Source organism: Orbicella franksi, chromosome 8, assembly GCF_964199315.1.
Source record: "Orbicella franksi chromosome 8, jaOrbFran1.1, whole genome shotgun sequence".
NCBI classification, from domain to species: domain Eukaryota; kingdom Metazoa; phylum Cnidaria; class Anthozoa; order Scleractinia; family Merulinidae; genus Orbicella; species Orbicella franksi.
Genome location: NC_138152.1, coordinates 21,981,390 through 22,001,971, shown reverse-complemented (window position 1 = coordinate 22,001,971; position 20,582 = coordinate 21,981,390). Strand labels below are relative to the sequence as shown.

At 40.0% G+C, this 20,582-nt stretch overlaps 1 protein-coding gene across 1 annotated transcript in view; it reads left to right on the top strand.

The window, feature by feature from the left end:
- The window catches only part of LOC145494250 (uncharacterized), a 448,804-nt gene extending 433,684 nt beyond the window's left edge, over positions 1-15,120 (top strand). Inside the window, exon 2 of the mRNA XM_081473699.1 lies at positions 13,504-15,120. Within this exon, the coding sequence (XP_081329825.1) occupies positions 13,504-15,120 (1,617 nt within the window). The remainder of the gene's footprint in view (positions 1-13,503) is intronic.
- The last annotated feature ends 5,462 nt before the right edge of the window (positions 15,121-20,582 follow it).

The window sequence follows — 20,582 nt, the reverse complement described above, 5'->3', positions numbered from 1 at the left end:
GTAGTGATTAGCGAAGAAAACAATTTTCAATTCAACCACAGAACACCTCCAATGCAAGCGAATCAAAAAATGATTTTGAACCAGCAGCCAAAGCACACTAAAGCGAGCTGAGCGATAGGAATAATTTCTTCTGACAACCTTTCCAACAAGGCAAAACACAAACGGAGGTGTCATCTTCCTTTGATCATGTTTTTTTCACCTTCAGTTAATTTATACTAATGTAAGCTTTCTTTCTTCAGTGTGAGGAAACAAACTCATTGTCATTGCCAACATCAATGTCGAAGTCCATCCGCTTGTAAACTCCATTTGAAAAAAAGCCACAGTGCATAGTCCATAACAGCGGCCACGACCTTAATAACACGTCCCACCGGAACGTTTTGTTGTTTTTGTTGACCACTCAGAACTGCATTTCCGTGGTCTGCATATGTCATTTTATTCCCAAGGAGTTGTGAAAATATATCTTCCACTTCGATTTATCCATCGAGAAATACCAACTCTTTCTAAAGTACCCGCAAAAGGCGCTTCTATCGACAAAGCGTATTCCTCCGTCGACCGCCGTTTCTTTTTGTGAGATTTCGTGAAGAATTTGTTCCAGAATTCGTATACTATTCTTTGATGTCCAAATCAATTTCGCACTCTTTCCGCGTATTTCCTAAGAAATGTATGTGGTCATTTATGCTTCAAATGACCTTCCATTAAAATTAACATTTTCGGATTCGTTGCACCCCATATACTAACCTACGTAAACTAGTAACCTCAATTATAGCGATCAAATGGTATAACAAGTCGGTGTAAGAGAGCATAAAATTTGCAAGATCAGATGCAGAGCACTGATTAGGTACAAAGAATGTAATGTCACAAATTCTGTATCCAATCAATCGTCCTGGGCACACGCGCCAACAAAAATGCCGGGGTGATCGCATCTCGGATCAACGGACGCACGCATGAAAATTGAAAACAAATTTCAAAATGGCGACTTCCGTGCCATTTGAAGACGTTCTCGAAGAAGTCACTGGTATTGACACAGAAGAGCTACAAGACTCCAGTGAAGAGGAAAGCGACAAAACAGAGAAGCTATTGAGTCAGCTGTAAATTGTTTCATAGAATGCAGTGACCTGCATTTTTTTTGTTAAACAAGCGGCAAAAAGACATTTAAGAGGTCTTTACGAACAACATGCTCGACGGAAAGATTCTTTTTTCTATTTTGTGTGAATCATTACTCAACACAGGAGCAAAGTTAAAAGACGAGACTTGCACATGGTTGGATTTAATCTACAGGAGGCTGTCAGCTCGTCGGCGAATTAAGAGACCTTGGTATTTGGAGTTTACCCGTGACATTCGAAAGGAAATTTTCTTAGCTCTTAAAAGGGCCTTTTCAACCACAACAAATCACGACCCGAGGGTAAATGTATGCATGGAAGGAAATGGTAAGGGCTTCTCAATTAGTATTGCATATTTTTTGTCTGTTCTTTACATGTTTCGAATTTTGACAGGAAAGACAATTAAACAGTGCCTTGTCATTACGGTTTCTGTAACATACGTGTTTTCTTTCCATGACTAAGTTTGTTCTGTGCACTTTGCCCTCACTTAACCAATCAGTTTGGATCAGAGCGCAGGACGTTGACCTCACCCGACTGAAGCAAAATTATTCTCTAAATTGACTGTTTCACAAGTGCATATCCTCATGGTAAACTTTGTTTGTACCAAAACTTAACTAAAAAGCGCTGTTGATTTTACCAGCCGAAATTGACTATTCGAAGGAAAACGCCGTCAGCGACCCTGAATTAGACTACGTTTATGGAAAGGCTTGTAATGTCAATGGTTGTATAAACGAAGAAGGCAGTGTAGATTCTCTCTTGTCTTCACTTGATTTATTCAAGTCTTTTTCTTCGTATTGTAGGGCTCTACTAGTTTTCTACGTCGTAATTTATGTCCAGCCTTCACAGAAAATACACTTTATAGAGGTAAGAGAGCCAAAGAGTTAAGTTTCGCCAAATTGAATGCGAGAGATTAAAGTGCATCTAACCCAATTTTTTTTTTTTTTTTTTTTTCGCTAAAACGAATCTATTTGTTATTTGAAATAATTCTACGAAAAATTTTTGGATTCGGTGAAATCCTCGATCGTCTGTGCCCGACGAAATCTCGAAAATAGCCCTAAAACACCGCAATTTTCTATCACGACTGAGTTTGAGGAGAATGGGTCCAGCGGCTGTTGTGACGTCTACCCAGGAAGGTCGAATATCTCACGTCCCCTCATTTCCTTCAGGATGGTGCAATACACATTTGAAAAGTGCACAGAAATGCCTTCGAGAAGTGCTATCGGCTGTTGCAGTAGTATCCCAGATCTAAAAAAAGATATACCGTACAATTTACTGGCGATGATCGGTCAATGGTACAACAAAGACATAAACGATGGTTGACTTTGTTGAACCGAAACGAGCGAACTGAGTCTCTGAGAACCATTAATTGAAGAACTCTTACTGGAATTTGTTCCGCAGACTTTCAAATGCTATTTTAAAAATTTTCTGTTTAAAGCCAACCAGTAATTTGTAGAAATACTACTGACAACCTTATATCTTCAAGTCCCGCAGTATTTATAACATAGCCGCAAAGTTGTATGATCGACCAAGAAACGTTACGACCAAATATACTCATATGTAAATAGGTCGCAACTGTACGCCGCCAACCGACACTTATTTCTCTTTCGATTTAGATAAAAGTCGAAGATTAATCCTTTAGAATTACATGATAACAAAATTGTTACACTTAAAGAGTTTTTCGAAGGTTTGAAAATCAGCAGTGCGACAAACATTCTATGCAATAGTGTCGAAAATATGACCGCGTAGCATTCATGTCTGCGGACCGCTTAGGGAACACATCCCTTTCGCTTATCCAACGAATTTCACTGCAAACTTTGAAAAAAAATTTACACTAGTTATTTGGAGTTACGACTTAAAACGTGTGAAATCGGTAATTGTATGAAATGTGTCCTTCCCAATTCCGCCTTGCTTCCCGCAGCTTCAAAAATAAAAGTCTAAACAATTCTACGATTTTCAATCGATCGAATCCAGTGTTTTGGAGGTCATCAAGTCTCGAAAACTGCAGCACTTACATCGCTTGTATAAACATGAAGCATTCCAGAAAGTAAAACACAAACTGGATTTAATAGAACAAACAACCATACCTTGACAAAACACATTCTCGCGATAGAAAAATGTAAACGGGCTATAAACACGGAAGCCGGTCGTTTCGCCTACAGGATAATTCGCCTACAAGTCGATTCGCCTACACTTAAGACGATTCGCCTACACGTTCTGAGATGTTTCGCCTACACTGAAGTCGATTCGCCTACACGATCTGAGATGTTTCACCTACATCGAAGCTTACTTTTAAAATAGAACAGAAGAATAAAGTGTACTTTAACTCAATGGTATATGTGTGTTATCGGATTAATCTTCTCCGAAGCGGACAAGATATATAACTTGCCCACATCAACCATGTCTTGTCCGTCTCAGCCATGTCCTCAGAGGGTAGTTGAACTAAATGTTTGTCATTATTACGCTTACATTTGTCTTTTTGTTAGATTTGGTGAATTTTTTTTTTTTCAAATTCTTATGCTATTCTTTGCTGTTCAAATCAATTTTGCAATTTTTCTGCGCATTTCGTAAGAAATATATGTGATGTATGACCTGTCACTAAAATTAACATTTTCGGATTCGTTGTACCCCATATAATAACCTAACTTGAACTCGTAAACTCAATATTAGCGATCAATGGTAAAACAAGACGGTGTAAGAGAGCATGAAAGACGCAAGATGAGATGCAGTGTGGTGATTGAATACAAATAATGCAGTAAGAAATTGTGTGTTTAATCAATAATCAACTGGTTCTGGAACCTGTCCAATACGAGTGGTAGCAGTTACTGTCCAAAATAGTAACTCTGTCGTTAACTCGTGTTAGCACAGTTCCTGCCTTTTCGTCCGTGTCGTGACTAAGTTAGCGACAGGCTACGTGCCGTAGCTCAGCGCTCCTGTTCAATGCGTGTAGGCTGCAAGTGTCCCAGTGTGCCTATCAAATCGTGATTTGACTGGTCTTAGGAAACCTAATTTACTAGAACGGATAACAGAATTGTCCACACTTTTTACCCAGGCAGTGAGGCCTGGGTTTAAATTTCGGCTCCGTTTTTTTTTTTTTTTCAACGTTCAGTCACAAATCGCCGTCTGGTATCTAAAGCGCATGCGCCACCTGTGCATGCGTACAGCACATGGAATTTACAGAGGTTGTCGTCGAGAAAAGTTAGCACGGATTCCATGATTTCTGGGGCGATGAAATCACATACAAACGAACACACCGTTCAAGGTAGACAACCACTAAAGGACGTTAAGCGTTTTCAGAACGGATCGCTGCAAGCCTCACGAGAGATCAATTTACGAGCGAACAAATTATTAACATTTTGAGTGAATCATGAATCAAGTTATACCAAGGGAGCCATCAACCGGGGCTATCAACTCTTCAACTTGGTAAAAAGCATCTACAGAAGCGTCTTCGTAATTTTAGACGTGATCGTGAACCAAGCAGAATCCCAGTACGAGCTCAAGAACGTCTGAGCAACAAGAGCAGAAAGGTTAGAGAATTTGTTTACGAATTCATCTGTTCGAGTACACCTAGGTAAAATGCTCTGAGAAACTTCGTAAAGTATAATAAAGATAAAATCTCGAACTCAACGATATTCTCTCGTTATTTGCTTGTAACAGAGTTGTGTCTTAACAAGAGTGAAACTCATGTAGCGAATTATTGGACATTTAAGCTGAAAGAAACTAATGTATGTTGACCCCAGCAAAACGATTCTTGGCTTACACTGTCACGCAATCCTGACGCAATAAAAAAAATTATTCGAAAACCATTTAGTGAATAAAATCAAGAAATTGTGATGTTATAGGAGATTAATAAAGACGAAACTCCTCGAATTTTTAAGTCTGTGCGTTTTCCCAAGCTCAGATATTCGTCGAAATATTTTGCACAAATGTACAGAGACCAGTGTGGAACCGCCTTGTCGGTGTACCTCCGCAGTACGCCTACATTGCGGCCGGAAAATATTGTAAACATCCGGAACTTACTTTGGCTACCTAGGCGACTGATTATCTGTACTGAAGAAACAAGCATTTACATAGGCACTTTTCCTAATACTTTAACTTCTAAATGGGCTAAAAATCACGAGATAAGTATATGATTTCGACAACCGCGTTCGTAGGTCTATGTCACGCATCGCCATAACTATGAAATTCAAAATGTCTCGCTTGCTTGAGAAACGCAAATAACAACGACACAGGTTAAGGAAAATAGACTGAAACGTTTATAGGTTGATATAAAGACCTTGACTTATTTCACACCCTAAAGACTTGCAAACGAGTAATAAGTTATTAATCGATTCCAAGAAATCATATCAAAAGTACAACTTCAAATGCAGAACATTTAGCTCGATTGCAATATAGCTATTGCTTCTCAGTACAACGACTGCCACGTAGGGGCCAAACCAGCCCCCAAATGTTTCGTCAGTACTTGGGTATTTCACATTATTTCGCATTATTTAAAAAGTATTGACTCTTTCTACACTAAACTTGGCAGATGAGCAGGAGACCTATTGGCAATTGTATTTAGGTGAAAAATGTCAGTAAATATCAAAGTTGTGACGTCACAGTGATGACGTCATGTTTTTTTGCCACTTTTGAAGTTTTTAATATGCGTATTTTTTACAATGTGTTTGAAAGAGCACATAAAAGGGAGTGGAAACCTGAAAAAATTTTGTCCATATCACAAAAATTAAATGAAATATGGCATTTTTAAACATGAAAAATAACTCTGCAAAATATGGGGTCCCCCCTTTGAGAAAAATCCCCAAATTGGAACCGTAACTTTGCTCCAGCAAATGCAGCTATGCTGCACATGTGATGTGCCAGATGACTAAAGCAAAAATAAAGAAGAAAATCGGAATAAAAAATTATCCCTCTAGTGTTATTGCGTTAAAATTAGTTTCGTTACGTCATAACCTGTGACGTCACCCGTTTTGCTACTGTTAATACCATCCTAACAAAGCCGAAAATCAAATTTCTAAAACCACACGATTTTTGACAACATCAAGCTTTCTATTTCTCTAGATTATTAGCCTTCCTAGAATAAAACTGAAAAAAATAAACCAGAGAGACTGACTTAAGAAGGACAGTATGGTTAAGCAAATTCCGGGAGAGATACAAAAAAATATTTAACTTATCATATCTCAAAAAATAATCATCATAGCAAAACACGGTTTCCGACATTTTATTCCTTAAGTCAAGGCCTTTTCAATGACATAATCTTTTTATCAGATTTTACAAAAAATTATAGCACGTTTGGGTGACGTCATCAATTATGACGTCATAATCTGACATTTTGTCACAACTTCCAAATTAAAATAAACTGGAGAACAAAGAAAGCTCATCTCCCAAACTTGGTTGAGAAGTATATAAACCAAGCAAATATAGCCTTCATGAAACATTAGGGGGGTGGTTTGGCCCCTACGTGCCTGGGTACACGCAGCAAAGCGTCTAGTTTTTATTAAAAAAACTTTCAAAAATTATGACTAGTTTATTTTATTTAAATCTCAACTTATTATGTAAATAGAGGCGCGGAGGCCTCATGATTAGTGCGCTCGTCCCCGGATCGAGTGGGCCTAGTTCGAGCCCTAGCCGGGGACACTGTGTTGTTTTTTTGGGCAAGACACTTAACTCTCACATTGCCTCTCTCCACCCAGGAATATAAATGGGTACCGGCGAATTGTTGGAAAAGCTGCCAAATTGCGGGGGAGTGACCTGCGATGGACTAGCTTCCCGTCCAGGAAGAGTAGAAATACTCCTAGCCGCTTCATGTTATAGAAACCGTGGTAAAGTCCGGCAGCTATAAGCCAGTCAGCTCCAAGGCTTCACTTATCATATAGGCACACATCATATACATCTCTTGCAAAGATATTGAAAATATACCACGGTTTCTACTGGAATATATTCACCTAAAGATATTACTCTTTACTTGTCTTTTACTTCCTTCAATGTCTAAAGGACAAATGGGCAAATTTTATTTAAAATATGACTTTTGTCTTGCTAATTAAGGTACTCCTATAGACGAAAATGGCGTTAATTGAAGCGGTGAAGTTTCGTATCTCAGTTAAGTGTCATTGTCAGAGAAAACTGGGCAGCAGGAAAAGATTGAGGTCGGCTGTTTACCTTCATCTTAATTTTCACAGTTTAAAAGCTATCCGAAAAGATTAACAACCATGGCATTTGCCGAGGAAGGTGTTCGTTTTTCTTCGAGATATCACGACATCATAATTTTGGCCTGGCAAGCGGTCTAAAATGGCCGAAATTTCCTGCAACTTTAGGTGAGGCTAAGAGATGCTTATTACAAATTCCAGAAAGTCTTATTTTTTGCGATGTTTGTCCCCTTATTGGTTGACTGAGATATGTTTGAGGCCTTTCGCTTTAATTCTACGGTTTTCTTGAGGTGCCATATATTGCCGCTGAATCGTTCCGTGGGCGTGACTCAAATTTTAGCCATTTTCAGAAATTCCTGAAAGTCATTTTTTTGCGATAATATTTGTCCCGTTGTTGGTTGACTGAGATATATTTGAGGTCTTTCGCTTTAATTCTACGGTTTTCTTAAGGTGCCATATATCGCCGCTGAATCGTTAATGGCGTGACTTTAGCCATTCTCAGCGACTCGTTTTTCAAAAGTGCGGTATTTTATTCCTACAGAAAAGATATTTTTTTTGACAGTCTTTTGCACTGCCATCACTATGCAGTTTAGTTAAAATTGTTAAAAATTTGAGGTAAATCGGAGTAACTGGTCTTGCAAAGTCCCAAAAAAAATCATTAGCGAGAATCATTTCCCGCGAAAATTTTTAGCGAAGAATATCACTTTATTCCCACTTTCTGCTATTGTTACCCTTGATTTACTGAAAGATCCGTTAAAATAGTTAGTTGGACAGCAGAATAGCATATTTTAGCTGTGACATCGTTTTCTTACTACATAAAAATTTCGAACTCGCCAAATCCTTACCATTATCTGGGCTAAACTTTTCCCTCAAAAATTCTAGTTTTTAACGTCACGCTACGCGGAAAAACAAAGTGGATCCTTAGTTCGCTGGTAATTTTTGCTATCAAGTAGAACAAGAAGTTTAACGCTAAAAATTTGTAAAACACATTTAAAAAACGAACAAGGTTTCGGCGCTACGTTATTCCATTATTAAGGTAAAAAGTGAAAAAGTATAACGTGTACTATGCGTATATAAAATATAATCAATACATAAAATATTTGCGGGTTCTATGCGTATAATTTCCAAGGTAGGAAAAACAATACAAAAAAAGTGTACGAAAGTGTTAAGTAAACAGTTTGGCGCGAATGGAGTCGGTTTGCGTGTTAAGAGAACGCTTGATGTCGATCCTTTATGTATAGCATCTCGTAGACTTAGCAATCGAACTTGCTGTTACATTTCCTCAGAACTTTGAAAAGGTGGTCAGCCTTTGTTCTGTTGTTCCCATGCTGTGTTTCAAAGTGTTTTCCGATGGCTGAATAACGGTGTTCATTTATGTGTTGATTTAAGTGTTGGGCAGAGAACGAGAGTTCAAAGTGTTCATTCTGAGGAAAAATAATAAAAACACTTATTTTTTTCTCAAGCGTCTGAGCGGGCCGGAATCCTAAATCCTCGAATTTGATTGGCGAATCATACGCACGTGACCGGTCCAGGTTTTCACGGTACGGCCCGCGGGCCGGATTTTTTCCTCGCTGCTTAAGTTTCGCTCCTAAATGTTAGCGGTAATTGTCAATCTTTTGCCTTTTTTACACATCTATCGACGATTAGTCAACGCAAGTTTATCTCTGTTCACTTTGAAATGGCAAGGAAAGCCACTGTAAGTAAATCTGTAAAACCAATTTACTGTAGGAAAAAAAAAATTAACATCTTATTTACCGGCTTAGGGTCGGCAAATAACATATATCTCTTTCTGAACAAATATCGTTCCTCTTTCAAAGGTAACATTTTATTATTTTTTCCCAAAAGGGTGCGGTAACGAATCCTGCAATCTGATTGGTTCTTAGCGCAGTCCGCATTTTCCTATCTCTGACCACGGTCACGATGACGCTGGGAAATGGCGCGGGCGACGTCGACGTGTTGGTCAATTTTCGTGTATGAACCGGCGGTAATGGTCCACCTTTGCCCTTTTCACGCTTCCACCGACGATTACTTAACATAAGTTTATCTCTATTCATTTTTAAATGGCAAGGAAGGTCACTCTAAGTAAAATCGGTTAAGTATTTTAAAGTTTTGAGAATTTTTCTGGTTGTTTGTAGCTCGGCGCTGTAATGGCGCGCAATCCTGTGTCTCCTGTGTTTCTCTTGCCCCACAACTTTAAGCAAAACAAAAGTCATTTACAGTCGAGTTTACCTCTCTGATGGTTGCTGTATTTAAGATAATTTATGTGGAATACACTTAACGGATTTCCTCGCTTTCTGCCACTCAATTTACGGTAGAAAAGTCTGATTTCGAGTGATTCCGAAAGACTGAAAGAAATTGTTTTAGTAGTAAAACTTCAAACTTTGTACGAAATTTCATACCGGGAAAAAAAAAAATTGGACAACTTAACTGGTGAACTAGATGCATCTAACATAAAGTAGTTCGAAATAAACCTGTTCCATGATACATCTTTCTTTCTCTAGTATCTGAGTTCCTCGCTCGTTCGCTCGTTAGATTTTTTACGATGGTTTGTAGAGGGCACGTGAGCCAATGACAAAGTTGCGTAAACAAATCCATTTGCAAGCCAATTTACCACAGGAAAAAAAAAAGAAATATTATATTTGCCGGCTTAGAGTCGGTCTGTATAGTGAAAAACTGTGACCTCGGTCTTGAAAATGCCGCCCTCGGTTGGCCTCGGGCAGCATTTTCAAGACCTCGGTCACAGTTTTCACTATACGAACCTCCAAGCCGGCAAACAACATACATTTATTTCGTTCTATTCTTGACATTCAGGTCATTTGAACCATCTTGTTTATGTAGACCTTCTTGAGTTACCATCCATTTATCTTACAAGGAGACAACTACATTTTGGCAGCGTTAAATACATTTTCCGCTGGCGTCACATTCCGCACTGAATTTTCTGTGTTAGGTGTACATGTCGGAGAACGCTCATTGCGAGGTCGTGATGGGTCGTTTCTTTCTATATACTTTACGGCAGTTTCGTTGGATTTCATTGAATTTGGATTTCATCCATTGAATGAATTACATACTCGTTATTTAAATGCATGTCGGTTGAAACACAATACAATTCTATGATTTGATTCACTTCCCATGGAAATAAATAGTAAACAAACTCTCGAAAACGAATGTTATCCCAAAGGTTATTTACATGGCAAGTCGCAACATAAAAAAATTACATGATAAACATTCCTATCAATGTTTTGGATGACACTTTCTAAAACATTAAAAACCGTCACAATGTTATCCGTACTGATGTGGTAGGGAAAATGAAACTGAAACAAAGCAAGAAAAAACTACATTAACATAATTCTTTCTAACCTGTAATCATAAATGTCGCGCTGGTGACACACTATAAAAATACTGCAATAATTTTGAATTTCCTTGGGTAAAACATAGTCCAGAAATATGCGAAAATAGACTCGATTAAGTTCTGTATCAGCGTCACAAATTGCTAATCTTATCATAACATTAATTTGAGCGAATGGTGAATGGATCAGACCATATAAGATTCTCTCCATCAGAAATCGAACATGTTCTGTAGGAAGCGGGCAGCCAAATTCGAACTGAAGAGAAAAAAATCGTACGATTAATGTTTGGCATTCGTAAGCACGTAGCAGCAATGTGTATGTGGAATCCTTTAGACTTTGTGCCACACGCACAAAACTAGCGTCGGTTTATCACTCACTCACTGGACGCACGTGATAGTCAAGTCAACCTTAAAACTGACATGTATATATATATATAAAAAGTCAACCTTACCGCGTTAATTCGTCGTTCGTGTCCTTCCCTATCTTGTATCACTTCTTGAAGAGCGTTTATTTCTCGCTGTCGCGGTGAAACCTCTCTGTTACGAGGTTCATTAAGTTCCACAGGTGGGAGTTCGTCACCTAGTTTTCTTCTGCAGTGGGGACACAGAGGCGAGTTTCTTTCCCATTCTCTTTGACAACTGCGGTGGGCGAACTTCTTGCAGCATGGGAAGCGTAGGACATTTCCTCCGATAATATTGAAACCATGGTTCTCATCGGTCAAACAGAATACACAGTGTTTGTCGCGGGCAGTTTCCGGCACTATTTCTGCATCCAAACCACGTAGCCTTCGGGATTGACGTTGCGCCATGTTTTTGCAATGAAAACTGTAAAATACTCTGGACTCGATTTCACTCGATTTGCGTGAAGTAATATTAGCTAGCGCGACGCTTATTTCAAAGTGACGGATTTTTTTTTTTTTTCAAAAGGACGGGTTTTTCAAAGGCACGGTATTTCAAAGACTACCCCACCGTTCATACCGCCATAATGCACTAATCTGATTGGTTCGACAGAGCGTCGCACTATTCTGATTGGCTCGCTAAACATAGATGGTACATGTCACTCAACTTGGGTGTGCTCATAAAAGATCAGGCATAGTAGAGAAAAAATATTCTCATTCTCACTCGTGGAAAAATGGCGGTCAGTTTTGAAAACGATTATGTCATCCTATCTCACGACCATGCTGAGCACATAAATGAAAGGCACGTGGATTTGGATAAGGAACTCAATGCATCCAAATTCCTGCGGACGTTTAATTTAACGTCAACTGTGGCCTTTCTGGAAAGGAAAACTTTCGTCGATAGTGACGATTATGAAATCGTCGAAGAAGGTTACAAGACGGGACATGGCCACTATTACATGTACGTATTCAAAATGAAGAAAGTCATCGGAGTCTGTCCGTGGGGTTATCCCACGGACGAGATTTGCGTTTATTTTTCATGGAAGGAATCGTACGGCGACAAATTACGCGTCATTACGGCGTATCCGTTCTCCAGAACTTATCACGTCTTCTTGAAGCAGAGAAAGCAAGGTATGGCCACCTTTTAAAATCCTACAGACTTTATGTAGGTAAGAACCAAACGGCTCTTTTAGGAGCCACCACATTAATAAAAGTCAATGGTCCAACATGCTTTCCCCAGTTCTTTTAATTTTGTGCTCGAGCACGTGGAGACGCGCACTTATTATTCACAAAATCGATTAACGATTATCAAAACTGCAGCGTCATAAAATTCAGTTTGACAGCGTCCTCAAAACCAGCAATGAATTTGATTGATGAACCACTCTTGGCGGCTGTCCGTTCTATTGAGAACGCGGACTAAGACAACGATTCTCAAGAGGTAATAAATATAACTTGAAATTGGAGTACATGTCGGGCGAATACCAATCCGTACCGTTATTTTGAAATGGGTCGTTGAAATTGAATGGAAAAGATAACTTCATACTTTAACTTACATGATTTAATCAGACCTAAAATTTGAAGACGGCTAAGGACTTTGAAAAGAAATTATTTTGATTTTGAATTAGGTCACTGAAATTGAATGGAAAGGATAAGCCTTTGTGCTTTTCAATACCACTACATGTTTTAATCACAACCTGGAATTTCAAGAAGGGTATGAGCATTCAATAGAAGTTCTTTTGATTTTGAATAGTCACTGATAATGAATGGAAACGATAATGAACCTTTGTGTTTTTTATATCAATACGTGATTCAATCAGACCTGGAGGTTGTAGGCGGTTACGGTTTTTGAAAAGAAGTTCTTTTGATTTTGAATAGCTCGCTGTAATCCTTTATATCGGGCCTTGAATTTGAAGGCGGTTACGGTTTTTGAAAAGAGGTTCTTTTGATTTTGAATAGCTCGCTCTAATCCTTTATATCAGGTCTGGAATTCGAAGGCGGTTACGGTTTTTGAAATGAAGTTCTTTTGATTTTGAATGGCTCGATGACGGACTTGGAGACGTTCTACCAGTATAACACAAGTAACACTGGACGAATTTAGGATAAGCAAAGCTATAGCGTTCGTCCGATCGTATTTTATAAACCTTAAAGTTACAATGGAACCGTTACTCCTAAATTTAAGTTTAGCGCGCGATGCAAATAATTTGTCCCATTGGCCGGGGGGATAACGGAATTTGCATACAAGTTGAAAACTCAACGCAAGAATGTGACAATGGACTATTATCTTAAACGTTGAATGATTAGACTCTGTTAGCTTAACTGAATAGGCTATTATCTTTTAAGGCGAATTGAACGGACGCTAAAAGACTAATGAAGGCATTTGTTTTCATGCGAGTTGTGTAGTTGTTATTCATTTACAGTAAAATTAAATTAACAAACTAAGTAAACTTTTCGGGTACGTAGATAGTCACAGCAAAAAAATGGGCGTTAGAGAGCGTCACTACACCTCCAACATTCGTCAGGTGGGACAATTTATACCTCAACAAGACTTGGCAGCAGCAATTGCTGATGGATTACATAGAACAATCCAAAATTTGATTCTCCGAGACAGGATACCAGCCGCTGATCGTGTCTACTTCAATTTAGCCAGCAATCGCTTAGTCAACAGCTATGCTTATCGAGGGTTACCGGCGGGGGAATGGTTAAATGGTAGTGATTGTGTCGACAGTCTGCTGCAGCAAATGTCACAGGTGTTAAACTCAAACGAGAACTTTGAAATGAATGATTCGTTTCAATTATCTTTTACACACGTTCGTACATCTCCTCGCGGTAGCGGTCAGAAACGAAAATTGAAACCTGGACATTCTAATCCAGAAACTTTCAAACGTTTGAAAGGTTCTGTCATCAGTATCGATAACAAAAATGAACTATGCTACGCCAGCGCCATTGTGACAGCTAAAGCTAGAGTGGATGATCACCCTAAATGGAACAGCTTCAGAAGAGGTTTCTCTATCCAGAGAGATGAAGCAATCAAGCTGCATATAGAAGCTAATGTAGAAATGAGAAAATGCGGTTACGAGGAACTCACTAGATTTGCATTGACGCCGTCCTTGAACAATTATCAGCTCTTACTTGTGGACCCTACCCGAGGTTATAGCGTGACTTCTTTTGGAAAGCCTCAGGAAAAACAATTGGTACTGTTGTATGATAATGAACACTACAATGTGATCAATACGTTACCTGGGTTCTTTGGTAACAGTTATTTCTGCGCAAGGTGTCTCAAACCCTACCATAACGAAGGTCAACACGCCTGTGAAAACAACCCTGATCATTGTTCTTCCTGCTTACAAAAGGGATGTGAGGACTTTACAGAGGCCAGGTGTCGTAATCAACCACCAGCTACACCCTGCGGATCCTGTAAGCGGATGTTTTATGGTGATGTTTGTTTTCAAAATCATCTGCCGAAATCCTACAAGGGAGAAACCGCTGACTCCAAAAACATCAGTGCTTGCAGTCAACGCCGCAAATGTCGTAGCTGTAAAAAGTTGTTGGTGGGTCTCAAGAAGCAACAAAAACATGAATGCGGTTACATAGACTGTCCCTCTTGCCACGAGTACATAGAGGCCGCAAGCCACCGAAGAGAAGAGCTAACCGAAGAGAAAAAAGAAAAAAAGAAGAAGAGAAAGAAAAAGAAAAAACGCAAGCGAATAACCGAAGCCGAAGCAGAGGATAATGGTAATGATGATGATGATGATGATGAAAAGCCTCCCATTCTCGTTTTCTTCGATATTGAGGCGATGCAAGATACTGGCAAACACATCGCTAATCTTTTAATAGCGGAAACTGAGGATGATAATTGTCCACTCCACTTCAAAGGTGAAGATTGCATTCGCGATTTCCTGGAATGGCTGGATACGTTAACTGAAGAAGACACGCGCAATGTAACTGTTTTGGTCCATAACTTTTCTGGCTACGACTCCTATTTCGTCGTGGAGGAATATCATCGCCAACACAGGGTCCTCAATCAAATCAGAAATGGAGCTAAACTTCTCCAGTTAACCTTTGACAATATTAACTTTATTGACTCTCTGTCATTTTTTCAAATGCCGCTTTCTGCATACCAAAGACATTCGGATTGACAGAGTTAAAGAAGGGCTATTTTCCTCACCTGTTTAACACGCCTGAAAATCAAGACTACGTGGGACCAATTCCCGAGAAAGAATTTTACATGCCTGAATCAATGTCTGTCAACGGCCGTAAAGACTTCGAGAAATGGCATGATAAAGAAAGAGCTGAGAATGTAGTGTTCGATTTCCAGAAAGAATTGCTGGAATATTGCGAGTCGGACGTGAAATTACTGAAGGAGGGATGCCTTACTTTCAAACGGCTTTTTGAAAAAGAGACAAAGTTTGACCCCTTCAGTCATATTACCATTGCTTCGGCATGCAATCGAGACCTGCGACAAAACCGAATGGAAGCCAACACAATTGCTTCCGAGCCTCTCCACTGTTGGCGACTAAAAACAAATCAGTCGAAAGTTGCCATGGAATATCTACTGTGGCAACAAAGTCAGATCAGTGGGAGAATTCAACATGTTGGAAATGATGGGGAATACCGTATCCCCAACAGTCGCTACACCGTGGACGGCTACGATGCAACTACGAACACCGTCTACGAATTTCAAGGTTTCTTTTGCCATGGCTGTCGTAAATGCTATCCCGACAGATCCGAAACACACCTTAGATTAGAGCACCGCTGCACTGCCGACGTGTATCTCCGCACTCAGGAAAACTACAATTCTTGCGTGACAAAGGTTACAACGTCATCGAAATGTGGGAGTGTGATTGGCGGAAAATGAAAGAAGAAAGGCAGGACGTCAGGAACTTTGTAGCCAGCCTCGATTTGGTGGAGCCACTAAATCCCCGTGATGCCTTCTGCGGCGGACGAACAAACGCTGTCAAACTCTATCATCTGGCTGACGTCGCCTCAGGAGAGAAGATTCATTACTATGATTTTAGATCTCTCTATCCGTTCATTAATAAGAATGCTGAGTATCCTGTCGGCCACCCTGAAATTATATTTCAGCCGGAAGACACAGACATCCAAAATTACTTCGGGATTGCCAGGGTCACGATCTTACCTCCAGAAAAACTGTTTCATCCAGTACTTCCGCTGCGTGAAAATGGTAAACTAACATTCCCGCTATGTAGAGCCTGTGTACAAGAAGAGATGGAAAAACCAGTGCTACAACGGTCCTGGGTTTGCAGTCACAGCGACAGTGAAAGACAAATTACAGGTACATGGTGTACCTCCGAACTGAACAAAGCCGTTGAAAAGGGCTACAAAATAACTTACATTCACGAAGTGTGGCATTTTTCTGAAACGAGGAAAGGTCTCTTTAAAGACTATGTGAATACATGGTTAAAGATTAAAGAGGAGGCAAGCGGCTGGCCAGCTCATGTAGGCGATGATCCCGTCAAACAGCAAGAACATCTGAGATCCTACAAAGCGAAAGAGGGCATCGAACTCAACCGCAACAACATTGAAAAGAATCCCGGCAAACGTAGCCTTGCAAAAATGATGTTAAATTCCATGTGGGGGAAGTTTGGCCAGCGCACCAACAAAACTCAAATCAAAGAGTTCGGAGATCCTATGAGGTTCGGTGCATTCCATGAAAGTGATGCAAATGACATTTGCTACGTGAGTGTTTTGTCTGAAGACATCGTTGAAATTCACTATAAACTGAAATCGAATGACGAACCTGTCTCACCAAACCTCAACATTTTCATCGCTTGTTTCACGACATGTTGGGCTCGACTTCGTTTGTATGCAGCTCTGGACATGCTACAAGAACGAGTACAGTACAAAGACACCGACAGCGTTATTTTTTCCAGTTTACCTTATGAAAACAATCCGCCCCTCGACGACTTTCTCGGTGATTTCAAGGACGAGTTGGGAGAAGACGACTTCATCACTGAATTTGCGTCCGCGGGACCGAAAAATTATGGTTACCTCACGAAGAAAGAAAAAGAAGAATGCAAAGTGAGGGGAATCTCTTTAAACAGTGAAGGTAGCAAGCAGTTAAATTATCAAGTGTTGCGGTAAAATGTTTTAGACGAAATTCAACGCTCTCTCGAGAAAACGCGACAAACTGATATTTACAAGCCTTATCACATCGTCCGAAACTCCAAAGAGTACTCACTGACCACAGTCTCTCAGACGAAAAAGTACCAGCTTGTGTACGAAAAACGAGTGATAGATCCCTACACCTTCAAAACATATCCCTATGGCTATGAAAGAATAACAAATGAGGACGTGGACATGATTGAACTGTTGTGCCATTTGTAAACACTTTTGTAAATAGTTTCATTCATAAGTTGAGCGCAATCCACTAGGGAGTTGCACACGGCTCTGTCCTGTAATTTTAGGGAAACATTTGATATTAAAGTTAATGGTTAACTTTAAAATTGCGTGATTTCTTTGTTTATGTTAGAAACCAGGCTTTTTACTCGGTCAACTCGGAAACGAAATTAATGACTTCAAAGGGGGCAGGGCTTCTGGTTACCATGGATACGTCAAACTCGAGAAAACAATAGAACTCCTTTTCATAACAATACTTTTTCATTTGCATCACAATACCTGTCAAATCCGTACTGGACTAGCCCATACCACTACTCGTAATGAAGGACAGAAAATGGTCCAACTGCTGCCGCTCAACTCTTACTCTCACTAATGGTTGGTAGGTCACAGAAGCGCCGCGCCCAAACTGCAGGCTATGAACGTTGGCTATGGTGTAGTGATATCTCGACAAGCCTGGTATAAACACTGAGATGGCCTTTTAGCTGGCAAGACCTGCCATGATGGACAGAATCTGTCTTCTCGTGTCCCAGCCATTTGCATTGCCGTAAGCCTCTGCCAAAGCCTCGAGGTAGTCTTTTGACGGCTGCGATAAGTCTTCTAGACCAAGGGCCTTCTTCATGGCAACAGACGAGACAGTGGCCTGCCAAAGAGAACCTGCGTCTTCCGGGCTGATTGTGCGGAGGTCTGAGGACACGATCTCTGCCGTTCGTTTGGTGTATCGTTGCTTGATTCTGTCAGAGACTTGTTCCCACTCAAGCCAGGGTTGAACTATCGGAGCGATACCGTCGGAGAGTAAATACTCATTCAACCTTTCTCGAGACACCACCGACGTTGCCTTCAAAGCTTGCGTTTCCTCGCTCGTGCTTGAAACGATGCTATCTGTATCTGGACTAAGGAAAGTCTTATCGTCAATTGCAAGCCTTGATAATTGTGCCGCCAGATCTTCAGATGAAACATCGCTGTCCGAGGGATCCTTTTCCACCAATGTCTGCTGTAAGTAAAAATAATTTCAATAGTAACTAAAAAGCGTGTTTATTTTATTTTTCGTATGTGGGTGTATGTTGTGAAGTGTGTGCGATGGTGTTGGGGTGGGTTTTGGGCTGGCATGATTAAATTAACACCCGGCGCAAAATTAGTCAGCTTCTCACCGTGGATTGTTCTTGAGATGACTCAGCATGTAGTACAGCTTGTTCAGCCGCAGGCGCAGCCAAAGGTGTTCCACAGAGATCGAGACCTGGTAGACATTTTAGGCTATATGCAACTGATAAAAATGAAAAAAATCACGCGATCCAACTGGAATGAGAATCTCGGTTTCCTCGAAAATTACTGCTGATTGGTGGCTATTCACTCGGTAGCTTCCTTTAGCTTTAGCATTCGCTGATTTGTGGGCGGCCATCTCTGCAGGGACTGTGCAGGCAGATTTTCCTGTCGTCCAACGGATACCATAAACGGCTCTGTGGTGCGGACAAATATTAAGCAACTCGTGCTCTTCTTCCACTTTAATCACACCAAAAACATCGACAACTTTTAGCTAAACATCTCATCTGTATGTGGGCACTACCGGTTCAAAAATAGCATAAATGACACCACTCACCAGCTCTCGCCAACAGTAACTTCATCTCTGTATTAATACCCTCATCCCCGTTTAGTTTGAAGCTTGCCAAATGACTGCTGACATCTCTCGTGCAGTCCTTTAGGCTAACGCACTCGAGGTGTCCTGGATAGTCGCTCGATTGTCCGCAAACGCTGGACCTACCTTGTGGCGTAATGTAGCTACAGAAAAATGCCATGTGAAAAATACAAACACTTAGGGGCACAAAATGGCACAGCTAAGCCAACAGCAGGACTGGTCTCATATGTTCCCGGTTTTCCAGTTCAACGTAGCCAATACTTTTACCGCACTTTGGTGTGCACGTGACTTGGCTGTTGTGTTACTTTGTAAATAAACTGACCTTTCGGGAAGATTTCAAACACATCTGGTTCCTACAACGGATGCGTTAATGCTAGCTGAAAGCTGGAGCGATAGCAAGTAGATGGGAAAACGGGTTTTGGAACGTATTTTGTGTTTATTTTAGAAATATATATATATATATATATATATATATATATATATATATATATATATATGACTGTGCGTGGTTTGCGTGGGATCGGGAAGTTGTAGGTAAAAGGTGAAATAAGTTCAAATTACAGTCCAGTCGGAAAATGAGAAATAACAAATAAGTTTACACCATTGCGCGTAAACTAAGCGCTGTTAGACACTGATGAGATGTTATCTTTTACCAAATCTTGTTTGGAGAGTTCTGTACGGGTCCGCATATGATCCCAGGACCGGAAATGATCCCGAACCGCAAATGATCCCCAAATTGAACCACAAATGATCCCAGACCGGAGATGATCCCCATATTGGACCGCAAATGATCCCGATCAAAAAATAAGGAATGGCATGGATTTATATCGGAGAAAGGTGGGAACATATACAAAAATTATGACCTAAAAAACATGTTTTATCATTTTACAAAAAAAAAAAAATTCCACAGTTGCTGTTTTGTTCTTCGAACGGTTCAGATCGTTTTCACTGTCACGCAATAAAAAAAATAAAATAAAATAATAAATCGAAAACCAACCAATGGAAAAAGCTAAGACATTGCGACGTACGCTATAGAAGATAACTAATTAAGACACTTCTCCAAGTTTTAGGCCTGCGCGTTTCCCCAAACTTCAGAAATTCGTAGTAAATGTTTCCGAGAAATTTACAGAGCCCAGTAAGAAAACGCCATGTTGGTATACATCCGTGGTACACCAATATGGCAGCCGGAATATAGTGTAAACATCTAGAACTTACTTTGGGTTTCAAGGCGACTGATTATCAGCACTTTATTAAATCCATTTTGAAATCACTGGCTATCCTTGGAATCTGATTGGCTCTCAATGGTGCGATTTATTCACGAATCGCACTATTTTTTGCTCTAAATCGCATCTTTTTCTCAGCCATTGAGAATGGGACAGTAAAACAAAACAACAAATCAGATTTCAATATTAGTTTAAAGTAAACAATAAAATTTCAGGAAAATGAAAGGCAAAAAGCCATTGTGTGGAGAATTTAGCAACTAGTATTGCCAAAACTCTGTTGTTATTGTGTTTTTTTTTTTTTCCAAAAAACTTGACGAATGTAATTAATTACAGTTTCTAAATGACGATTATCAGCTCCTTCAGGCTGAACACCAACTTTAATGGAAGT